General features: G+C 39.7%; 1 protein-coding gene across 1 annotated transcript; it reads left to right on the top strand.

Annotated features, from left to right (window-relative positions):
• The first annotated feature begins 744 nt into the window (after window positions 1–744).
• LOC130277767 (chymotrypsinogen A-like) lies at window positions 745–3,021 on the top strand. Its single transcript, XM_056528515.1, has 7 exons — window positions 745–796; window positions 882–985; window positions 1,509–1,588; window positions 1,786–1,864; window positions 1,954–2,134; window positions 2,310–2,443; window positions 2,852–3,021. The coding sequence occupies exons 1-7, from the start codon at window positions 745–747 to the stop codon at window positions 3,011–3,013; spliced, it is 792 nt and encodes a 263-aa protein (XP_056384490.1). The 3' UTR covers window positions 3,014–3,021.
• The last annotated feature ends 9,792 nt before the right edge of the window (window positions 3,022–12,813 follow it).

Here is a 12,813-nt window from a genome sequence, read left to right on the forward strand (position 1 = left end):
TGTCCCAAATGGAGCCAACCTTACTTGGTGTCCAAAGGAGCAGTTAACCCTGGCACAGGTAAGGAGTAGTAAGGAACTTGTAGTTCCTCCTTGTACTGTAGGGGGCGCTACCAGATAGCCACTCAGTGCTTGTACTTCACTAATAGAGGTGATTTACCAGTAAAAAGCCAATTCTGATTGGTCAGTTCCTCAAGTTGTGACACGTTTCACAGATCTGTAGCATTGTATGTTGAGTCTGGTTTCAAGTTACAATGGTCCAGAAAAGACCATTGTATGTTGAAACTATTGTATGTTGATGCCATTGTAAGTTGAGGGATCACTGTACTACACTTCTATACTTTTAGCTTGGTGATAACAGCAAGACGTTTTGTTCAGATTCCCGGGGTTTGGAGTACTCCACTCCTTGACTATCGATTATGATACTTCTCTCTGGAGCATTACCCTCCACTAACTTATTAAATTTTATTTATTTTTTACTATGTATTGATTCACGTTTTTAATGCATATCTGAAATTTAAGGTAAGGTATACATTAAAAGGGTAATTTTTTTCTTGCGTTGAGGAAACATACAACACCTGTTTCGCCCACGCATAGTTTTGTCCACATCTACCTAAATTTTCTATATTAATTCAAGGTTGTCTGATAACAGCTCTGATGCTTCTATTGCATGTAAAGCTCTATTTTTACATGGTTAGTTGAGGATATATAAGCAGCACAAACCCTGTTTATGCTCCACTTATCACTATGGCATTTCTGTGGCTTCTGTCCTGCCTTGCCCTATTAGGGGGTAGCTATGGTAAGTAGCGTCATAGCTTTATTACAGTATTTTATGGAGATTACTAGTTCATTAAATTGATATTTATTATTTACTTATTCCTCAGGCTGTGGTGTGCCAAGCATCAAGCCAATCGTTTCTGGTTATGCCAGGGTTGTGAATGGTGAGAATGCAGTTTCTGGTTCATGGCCATGGCAGGTGTCTCTGCAGGTACTGATTTCATATCCTATCCAATTTACTTGTTTTTACCTTATTAAAGTGTTGTAGAGAATGAACATGTACTGTATTAACTTGATACATGGTAATACATTCTTGCCGCTCTCCATACTCAGCACTTATGCCTATGTTATAGAGCAGGAGGAGCTGAGCAGATTGATGGTTTAATGAGAACAGTTCTACAATAACTTGTCATTTATTCATTTAAATTCTGCCCTTTTTGGCCATGTAGTCAAGTGACCTGTCCTAATCTCTTTATATGCACAAGATATCTTGGAATTTTACTACAAAACTGTATCAACCTGCTCAGCTCCTCCTGCTCTATAACATGATGGCTGCAGGTTGGGCTGGATTTCGCTTTAACTGCCCTTAGAATGTAGAACTGATGATTTATTTCTCATTAAACATCAATTGAGGAAACTTTTATATATGTCCTTGTATATTGGGAATTCTGAAATAGTATATGTTAATGTAAAAGCTTTATGTTCTTTTTATTGATTTGATTACATATCTATAGGACAACACCGGATTCCACTTCTGCGGCGGTTCTCTGATCAACAGTCTCTGGGTCGTCACTGCTGCTCACTGTGGTGTCACGTAAGTCATGTATACCTTAGTTAATAGTATAGCAAGGAATCAATATAACACTGTCTATTGTCCATACTTCAATATTGTGACTAATATTGCTATTATCAAGTGTGTTTGACATTGGAGAACTGGAGATCTCATGAATGTCCTAGTACACAAGAAAACTTATTGAAGATGCTAAAATATTTGTTCATCTTTATAAACAGAACCTCCCACCGTGTCATTCTGGGTGAATATGACCGTTCCTCCAGTGCTGAGCCTATTCAGACCAAGACCATTTCCAGGGTAAGCAGAAAATGTAGAAATATGTTCTTTAAATGTGTTTATTTTGCCTCATTTTATAAGAAGTGATTTTATGGCATATTATTTGACAGGTCTTCAGACACCCCAGCTACAGCTCCTTCACCACTGCCAATGACATCACTCTTCTGAAGCTCAGCAGCGCCGCTTCTTTCAATAACCGTGTGGCTCCTGTGTGCATCGCTGCTAGTGCTGATGTATTCAATGGAGGAGAGAGATGTGTTACCACCGGATGGGGCTACGTCAATGCTGCAAGTAAGTAAATGCTTGACAATACAGATGTTACAAATGTTATCCTGCAGGTCTATGTAGACCCTTATTTGGCACAACTTGCAACCTAATGTAGCGAGGCATAACATAATCTCACTATGATCTCCATAATTCTGGAAAAGATATGTATATAGTGCTTAAATGTTGTTTTAACTCTTAGCACAAACAACCCCAAGCAAACTGCAGCAGGTGTCTCTGCCTCTTCTGAGCAATACCGAATGTCAGAGATACTGGGGAACCAAGATCCAGAACACCATGATCTGCGCTGGAGCATCTGGAGCTTCCTCCTGCATGGTATGGAATTACATATCTCTAGTCATGTCCTGTCTAATATCTACTTTAGTCACTTATTTGTAAATATTACAGCTATAGCCACAAATGTAATAGACAACAATAACATTTGAGTTGTATTTTTGTTGCCTTCCTGAATCCTAGACCAACAGTATCAGTTTATTTGCAATAAACATGTAATATGTATGGGTCAGTATCAGAGGAGGATCTCTGAGTCTTAACATATTTGGGTCTCCCATGCCTGTGTGTATGTTCAATGTAGCTATTGAATCTGACTACTCTGTGTACTAAGTCCATTAGTAGAACCCATTAGGTAAGTATAAAAGGCGATAGAAATCAATCTTTCTTGCATTTTTATTTATACACATATTTACTTAGTTATATACTTATTTTATTAACTCTAATTTTCAGGGTGACTCTGGTGGACCTCTTGTGTGCCAGAGAAATGGAGCTTGGACCTTGGCTGGTATTGTATCCTGGGGAAGTTCTACTTGCGCTACATCTTCTCCTGGAGTTTATGCTAGAGTTACAGTCCTTAGATCCTGGCTGGACCAGACCGTTGCTGCTAACTAAATACTTACTGTGGTTAATAAACTTTAATGTCAAATAAAAACTAGTTTCCTATTACTTTATTTATCCTGTTACATTATAAGAAAAAAAAACTATTTTGTTTTACTTAGTTAAAGCAAAAGATTACCCATGTACATATACTAACCAAAACATCAGAGCTTAATCACAACCATAAATACCTACAAGTCACAGCAGGCACGCTAATAATTGAATAATCAAAGCTTTATCAGGATATCACAAAAAAAACTGTTAAAAAGGAATAGCAACAGACTAGACCTCACTGCTGCAAAGGAGTGAAATATGGCTAATACCCTGTTTCCCTGAAAAAAACAAACTTTAACTTATCTTCGTCCTCCGTTCCTCCGTTGCTAAGGAACCGGCGTCACTGTTCTCCGCGGCCGGCTTCTTACATGAAAGTGGGCTCGGCCTATCATCGGCAGAGGCGGGACATTGCTGCGGCCGGTGATAGGCTGAAGGCTCTGTGACGTTCCCATCCCCAGGAAGCAGCAAGAACAGCGGAGGGACCATGAGGCCGGTTCCTTAGCAACGGGGTAACGGAGGAGGAAGGTAAGTTAAAGTTTGTTTTTTAATATTTGCAGCCGGGGAATACAAAGTACAGCGCAGCGGCTGATAACTATTGGCAGGGGGGGAGAAGCTGTGCTCACCGGTGACATATGATTAGTCCCCCGATGTGGGGTGCAGCTCTAGGCTGATAAACCGGCAGGGGGGGGGGCCTTGGGGGGCAATGTATGGTATGGTGTTCAATGTACATACCGTAAATAAATAAGCCCTACCCTTTTTCGTGACTAAAATTAATATAAGACCCGGTCTGATTTTCGGAGAAACACGGTAGTCTCAAACATACCAAGAAAGTTAAGGCACTACTAGCACTTCTTGCACATTAGTACCACATTGGTAGTACAAAAAACAATATTAATCAGTATAGAATGAAACAGCAAGATAATCAAAAAGCACCACAGGTGTTGAATAAATAAATGGTTTCCTGGGTCAGCTGGGGTGTAGAGAAAGACAAGAAAACGTTACACAAAAAGTGAATATGGTCAAAACTACAAGTATCATAGCACACTTTACTTTGGTGACTGCTACTGAAGACCCACATCAAATTTCCCACATGAACGACCAGCGGACCAAGCAAGAGACCCTCAGTGACATTACATCACAGCGAGCCAGCATCCCTACAAACGTTTCACCATTATGTGACTCCCCAATTTTCCCTTTTTTTTGGAGATCATGGGTTGTGTATGTGTAGGCCTGGCTGATAAAAGCAAAAACAAGGGTGATGGCAGTGGTTGACTTGTGGGAGTTGTGGTTGCCAGCAGACAGCAGGCAATGCTGGACTGGTGAAAGTTTAACCCATTAACGACCATGGACGTCTATGCTCGTCCATGTGCCGTTAAAGGGGTATGACACAGGCTCCCAACTCGAGCCCACGTCATACCAGCCGGCCCCCAGCTGATTCATGTAGCTGCGGGCCAGCGTTAATAGCCGACATGCGGCGATTACTGCGGGCGGCTATTAACCCTTTAGATCGCCGCTGTCAAAGCTGACAGCGGCGTCTAAAGGTGCCTTCATCCCATCCCTGTTGGTACAGTGGGATAGATTGCCCCCCCCCTCCCCGAAGCACGATCGTAATAACCTATGGAGGTAGCCTGAGGGCTTACCTCTCCTTCTGTTTCAGCTCTTGTGCTCAAAATGATAAAGCCTGTCAGGACCAGGCTTTATCAATCGAGCACAGAGCACACAGATCTGTATGAGGAATCAAATCATTCCTCCTAAAAGTCCCCTAAGGGGACTGAAAGTGTAAAAAAAAAGTTTCAAAAAAACCCTTCCTATTTAAAAGTTTAAATCACCCCCCTTTTCCCAAGTTTCATATAAAAATATATATAAATATAATAAAAATAAACATATGTGGTATCAACGCATGCGTAAATGTCGTAACTATAAAATTATATGATTAATTAAACCGCACAGTCAATGGTATATGTGCAATAGACATGTGCAATTAGTTTCGGCACGAATGTCTAATTTACCTAATTTTACCGTTTTCAGGCATTCGGACCGATCTGAATGCACGAAAACATATTTTGAACATTCCCAAATAGCCATGATAATATAAATAGCAAAATAACGAATGCATTCGTTATTTACCGAATGCATGTGGTAAAAAACGAATGCATTCGTTATCCGTAAACGAAAGTAAATAATTAATTCTAAAAAAAATGTCTTGTTCCTTGCGCTAACACGGTTGCGCTACACACTGTTTTTGTTACTGTTACCGGGGTGTCTCCAGCTGTTGCAAAACTACAACACCCACCCAGCATGCACTTACAGCCAAAGGCTGTCTGGGCATGCTGGGAGTTGCAGTTTTGCCACAGTTGGAGACACACTTGGTACATTGGCATACATGTGCTAAGCTTTTTCTTTCATTCTTAACTTACGCTAGCTCTTTTCCGAAATGGGTTATAGTAGGTCAATGACATGCATAGTAATTGCAATGGGAACATTTTTCATTCATGAAACCGCAGACTTAATTGGATGATTGCCATTTAGAACGTTTGGGGTTCCAACGTTTTAAACGGCAATTATCCAATTAAGCCTGCGGTTTTATGAATGAGAAATTTTCCCACGGCAATTATTATGCATGTCATTGACCTACTAACCCATTTCTGAAAAAAGCGAGCGGAATTTGAAAATTAATTAAAAAGCTTTGTGCATGTTTGCCAAAGTGTGCCTCCAGCTGTTGCAAAACTGCAACTCCCGGCATGCCCAGACAGCATTTGGCTGTCAGGGCATGCTGGGTGGGTGTTGTAGTTTTGCAACAGCTGGATGCACCCTGGTAACAGTAACAGTGTTAGCGCAAGTGACATGACATGTTATACATAAATCACCCGACAATCAAACACATAGATCAAACACATCAATCAATCATACAGCATTCATTCATTCATTTACTCATTCATTCATTCATTCATTCAACATTACGTATTAATAATAAATCACATAAAATTATATTATCTTACCTGTCTTCCAATGTTCCGATCTCAGCGGCAGCCCTCTTTTCCTGCACACACACGCTCCCAATAATGGTCCCCTGCTTAAAAAAGATTTACCCGAATATACCCGAATACCAAATGTATCCGAAAGAAAATCAAAACCCGAATACCGAATGTATCCGAAAAATCTAACCGAACACCCGAATACCAAATGTATCCGAAAAATCTAAACCGAAAATATTATCGAACCGAAAATTTTATCCAAATGAAAAAATTAAACGAAACGAAAATTTTTCTTGTGCACGAGTCTAACTCACAAATAAATTACAAAGTCCATAATACCGTTTTTATGGTCACTTTTTATACAATAAAAAAAGGAATAAAAAGCAATAAAAAAATCCAAACAAAACAAAAATGGTACTGATTTAACCTTCAGATCACTGCACAAAAAATTAGCCCTCATACCACCCCATACGCAGAAAAAGAAAATAGTTTTAGGGGTCAGAAGAGGACAATTTTAAATGTATAAATTTTTGTGCATGTAGTTATGATTTTTCCAAAAGTACAACAAACTCAAACCTATATAAGTAGGGTATCATTTTAATGGACCTACAGAATAAACATAAAGTGTCATTTTTACCAAAACATTTACAGCGTAGAAATGGACGCTCCAAAAATTTACAAAATTGTGTTATTTCTTAAATTTTGTCGCATTTCGCTGTAGATTTTTGGGTAAAATGACTGATGTCATTACAAAGTAGAATTGATGGTGCAAAAAATAAGCCCTCATATGGATTTTTAGGTGCAAAATTGAAAGGGTTATGATTTTTAAAAGGTAAGGAGGAAAATAACGAAAGTGCAAAAACAGAAAAATGCTTGGTCCTTAGGGGGTTAAGTAGCCAGCAGACAGCAGGTAGTGGTGGACAGGTGAAATTTGTGGTAGTCAACAGACATCAGGCTGTGCTTGACTGATTTAAGTTGTAGTAGCCAGTGGACAGCAGGCAATGGAAGACTATAGGGAGTTGTAGTAGCCAGTAGACAGCAGGCAGTAGCAGACTAGTTGGAGTTGTATTAGCCAGCAGAAAGGATGGTAGGCAGTGGTGGGCTAGTGGGAGTTGTAATAGCCAGCGTACAGCAGGGGTGGTAGTAGAACTGTTTAAACTGTGGCATCTTTAAATGTGGCAAAGTTTAAATTCCTCACTGATTCGTGCCTGATTCATTTTAAGAATTTTTCCACGATGCTGGCAGACAATCTTGTTCACTGAGGGGTAACGCTGCTGCCTGCTACTCTCTCTGATGCTACACTGGAGGATGGACGAGACAGAATACCCATGAATAAGCTCTGACCAATGATCTAATTGGGTGATTCATGGGGTCTGGGCTCATGGTTTCTGATGCAGGTATGCATCTATCTGGTTGTTCAGGTGGTGGTGTACATTACTTTGTTGACAATTCATGTCAGGGGGAAATACAGGATGTAAAAACTTCATCATCATGTAACCTAAGATAAACATGCTGCTACTACTTCTCCTGCCTCTTGCAGGGGTAGTGCTGGCAGAGGGAGTGGAGCGTTTACTCAGCAGGGAACCAAGAGTGGACCTCCGTTCAGCAATTTTAGTGCTGAAAAGCTGTGGCAAGCTGGCTGCATTGACTCTCCATATAAAAATCCAATTCATCCTCCTTCTCAGAAGGTGTAGGGTCTAGGAGTTTGGCTATCCACTCCACTCATCTACTTATCTCTTTCCTGCAAGTGCTTAATATGCCTAACATCATCATTGTTGCCTTCCCATATCCCATCGACAGATTCCTCATTCCTCATCTAACACTTCCTCAAGAAGAACACTCATACTGCTGCCAGCTACATGTGAATCTTTTTCCATCCCTATTTGCTTAATCATCACTGTGAGCCTTTGCTCCAGAAGAAATATTGGTAGAATAACATTACTTATTCCACTGTTGTCCTTGTTGACAAATCGTGATGCCTCTTCAAAAGGTCTGAGCATGCGACAGGTGTTTCTGATAAGCTACCAATGTCTCAGCTGAAAGTCACACTGGCTTCAAAAACTGTCTTTCTGTTGCTTTTTGAAGTCTGTCACTGCTTTGCTGTCACAGACACTCCAAAATGTTTAATGTTAAGTTCCATGTAGGAACATCGTGGTATTGAGGAAAGAGGGCATGTTTAAAAGCAAAATATCATCTAAACTGAACACAAACTTTCCTGCACTTAGCCAGTACATTCCTGACATTGCCACAACTTTTTTTAGAATCGCTTAATGACACGATTTAGTACATATGTTATACAGGAAGAGTGTAGAGATGAGCGAATCGAAGCTGATGAATCCAAATTCCTTACGAATTTAATGAAAAAGTCTGTCTCAGGAACTGTCCAGAGCAGGAGAGGTTTGCTATAGGGATTTGCTCCTGCTCTTGACAGTTCCTAAGACATTCTGAGGTGTCAGCAGAGAGCACTGTGGTCAGACAATAAAGAAATTAAAAAAGCTAAAAACTTGCTCTGCAGCATACAGCAAGTTATAAGTACTGGAAAGATTAAAGGGGTACTCCGATGAAAAACTTTTTTTTTTAATCAACTGGTGTCAGAAAGTCAAACAGATTTGTAAATTACTTCTATTAAAAAATCTTAATCCTTCCTGTACTTATTAGCCACTGAATACTACAGTGGAAATTCTTTTCCATTTGAAACACAGAGCTGTCTGCTGATATCATGAGCACAGTGCTCTCTGCTGACATCTCTGTCCATTTTAGGAACTGTCCAGGGTATAAGGAAATCCCCATAGCAAACATATGCTGTTCTGGACAGTTCATAAAATGGACAGAGATGTCAGCAGAGAGCACTGTGCTCGTGATGTCAGCAGACAGTTCTGTGTTTTAAAAAGAAAATCATTTCCGCTGTAGTATTCAGCAGCTAATAAGTACAGGAAGGATTAACATTTTTTAATAGAAGTAATATACAAATCTGTTTAACTTTTTGGTTTTTCACCAGAGTACCCCTTTAAGATTTTTTAATAAAAATAATTTAGAAATCTGTTTAACGTTCTGGCACAGTTGATTAAAAAAAAGTTTTTTATTGGAGAACCCCTTTAAACTCCGTGTAGCGCGGTCCAGGCTCCAGGGCATCTAATATGGCAGATCCACATGTGAGGACATGGGGCAAGGAACTCTGGGAAGGCAAGAAAGCAAGCGGGAAGGCTGGTAGGCAGGATGACCCTGAATCACATGCAGGATGTAGCCTTTCAGCAGCCAGTCACCCCTGTGATGTCACAGCCCTATACAATCGGCAGCCATATTGCGTCCAGTCACTTCATTCATTACACTGCAGAGAGACAGGATGGACAGCCTGTTTGTGTCTGTTAGACAGAAAAGTTTTTTTCCAGCAGCGTGTCACCTTCTAGTCACATCAGCGTTCTAGTGGACAGAAAAAAAGTACTTTTTTCTACTAAAAAGGATTTTTACTGTAGCCAGTAACCTCCCAGTCAATTTCTACAGCATTGTATTACAGAGAGGGTTATATGGTCTCCTCATCCTGATGCTGCCACCTCCAGGCTCTATAATTGTGCTGCTCTGTGGTCTCCTCATGCTTATGCTGCCAACTCCAGGCTCTCTCATGTTTCTGCCATGAATACTGCAAAACATAATTAAGGTGCTGGTTCCAAGTTTTCAAAAATTCCTCTGCATTAGACCACAAGTAAGTATTAAGTATATGTATTAGCTAAAACTTAACTTTTCTTAGGATAAAATATATGGACCCCAAAGGAAAGGTGTGCAAAAAACACCATGTGCCACCAATACCACCAAGTATTTACGCGATGCAAATACCTCTAAAAGGTGGAAGGGAACAACATATTGTTTATTGTAACAGGTGGGGTTAAAAACTTCCCCTGTTATGCCCTACTCTCACACTATTAATTCCCTTCTTGGCAAGTGTTACTCATCCTAAAAAGGGCAGCCCCAGAACCTCTCCCTATTTCCACCTAAAAAACATGGGAAATGACAGTGTTTTTAGATGGAAATAGGGAGCAGTTCCTGTGTGGGGCTGCCCTTTTTAGGATGAGTAACACCAATAAGGGAATTAATAGTGCGAGAGTAGGGCCTTACAGGACAAGTTTTTACCCACATCTGTTACAATGGACCATGCATTGTTCTTTTCCACCTTTTAGAGGTCTTTGCATCGCATAAATACTTGGTGAAATTGCCTGGACATGGTGTTTTTGGCACACCTTTCCTTTTGTTAGATTGAAAAAAAATTATATTTATCCTTATATTTTTTCCTAAGAAAAGTTGACTTTTAGCTATATGTATATCCTCAATACTTAAAGGGGTACTCCGGTGGAAAACTTTTTTTTTTTTAATCAATTGGTGCCACAAAGTTAAACAGATTTGTAAATAACTTCTATTAAATAATCTTAATCCTTCTACTACTTATTAGCTGCTGAATACTACAGAGGAAATTATTTTCTCTTTGGAACACAGAGCTCTCTGCTGACATCATGACCACAGTGCTCTCTGCTCACATCTCTGTCCATTTTAAGAACAATGCAGAATAGAAGAAAATCCCCATGCCAAACATATGCTGCACTGGACATTTCATAAAATTTGGTCATGATGTCAGCAGAGAGCACTGTGTTCCAAAAAGAAAATAATTTCCACTGTAGTATTCAGCAGCTAATAAGTACTAGAAGAATTAAGATTATTTAATAAAAGTAATTTATAAATCTGTATAACTTTCTGGCACCAGTTAATAAAAAAAATAAATGTTTTCCACCGGAGTACCCCATTAACCCCTTAACCTCTTAAGGACCCAGCCATTTTACACCTTAGGACCCGCCCATTTTTTGAACATCTGACCACTGTCACTTTAAACATTAATAACTCTGGAATGCTTTTAGTTATCATTCTGATTCCCAGAATGTTTTTTCGTGACATATTCTACTTTAACATAGGGGTAAAGGTTTTTGGTAACTTGCATCCTTTCTTGGTGAAAAATCCCAAAATTTGATGAAAAATTTGAAAATTTTGCATTTTTCTAACTTTGAAGCTCTCTGCTTGTAAGGAAAATGGTTATTCAAAATATTTTTTTTATTCACATATACAATATGTCTACTTTATGTTTGCATCACAAAATTGACAAGTTTTTACTTTTGGAAGACACCAGAGGGCTTCAAAGTTCAGCAGCAATTTTCCAATTTTTCTCAAAATTTCCAAACTCACTATTTTTCAGGGACCAGTTCAGGTTTGAAGTGGATTTGAAGGGTCTTCATCTTAGAAATATCCCACAAATCACCCCATTATAAAAACTGCACCCCACAAAGTATTCAAAATGACATTCGGTCAGCCTTTTAACCCTTTAGGTGTTTCACAGGAATAGCAGCAAAGTGAAGGAGAAAATTCACAATCTTCATTTTTTACACTCGCATGTTCTTGTAGACCCAATTTTTGAAATTTTACAAGGGATAAAAGGAGAAAATGTATACTTATATTTGTAGCCCAATTTCTCTCGAGTAAGCACATACCTCATATGTCATACCATTTTGCCATACCATTTTGGAAGCAAGACTCCTTGAGGAATGTAACAAGGAATTAATTTAGCCTTATTACCCCACAGGTGTTTCACGACTTTTGCATTTGTAAAAAACTAAAAAAAAAATTCACTAAAATGTGTTTCCCCCCCAAATTTCACAATTTTGCAAGGAGTCATATTTGGCTTTTTGAGAGCAAATTTTGCTCGGGGGAGTGTCGCATTTAGGATGCCCCTATGGTGCCAGTACAGCAAAAAGAAAACCACATGGCATACCATTTTGGAAACTAGACCCCTAGAGGAACATAACAAGGAATAAAGTAAGCCTTAATACCCCACAGGGGTTTCACGACTTTTGCATACGTAAAAAAAAAAAAAATCACTAAAATGTGTGTTTCCCCCCCAAATTTCACATTTTTGCAAGGGTTAATAGCAGAAAATACCCCCCAAAATTTGTAACCCGATCTCTTCTGAGTATGGATGTACCCCATAAGTTGACCTGAAGTGCACTACGGGCGAACTACAATGCTCAGAAGAGAAGGAGTCATTGCATTACAAATTTTGGGGTGCTTTTTTCCCCCTTTTACCTTTTGTCAAAAGGAAAAGTATTGGGCAACAGCAGCATGTTAGTGTAAACAATTAATTTTTTTACACTAACATGATGGCGCAGACCCCAACTTCACCTTTTCATAAAGGGTGAAAGGAGAAAAAGCCCCCCAAAATTTGTTAGGCAACTTCTCACGAGTACGGCGATACCCCATATGTGGCCCTAAACTGTTGCCTTAAAATACGACAGGGCTCCAAAGTGAGAGGGCCATGTGCATTTGAGGCCTGAATTAGGGATTTGCATAGGGGTGGACATAGGGGTATTCTACGCCAGTGATTCCCAAACAGGGTGCCTCCAGCTGTTGCAAAACTCCCAGCATGCTTGGACAGTCAACGGCTGTCCGGCAATACTGGGAGTTGTTGTTTTGCAACAGCTGGAGGCTCCATTTTGGAAACAGTGGCATACCAGACGTTTTTCATTTTTATTGGGGAGGGGTATGTGTATATGTAGTGTTTTTTACTTTTTATTTTATTTTGTGTTAGTGTAGTGTAGTGTAGTGTTTTTAGGGTACAGTCACACGGGCGGGGGATTACAGTGAGTTTCCCGCTGCGAGTTTGAGCTGCCGTGCAAAATTAGCTGCATCGCAAACTTGCAGCCTGATACTCACTGTAAGCACCCTGCCCATGTGAATGTACCCTGTACATTCCCA

Source organism: Hyla sarda, chromosome 6 (assembly GCF_029499605.1).
Source record: "Hyla sarda isolate aHylSar1 chromosome 6, aHylSar1.hap1, whole genome shotgun sequence".
Taxonomy (NCBI): Eukaryota; Metazoa; Chordata; class Amphibia; order Anura; family Hylidae; genus Hyla; species Hyla sarda.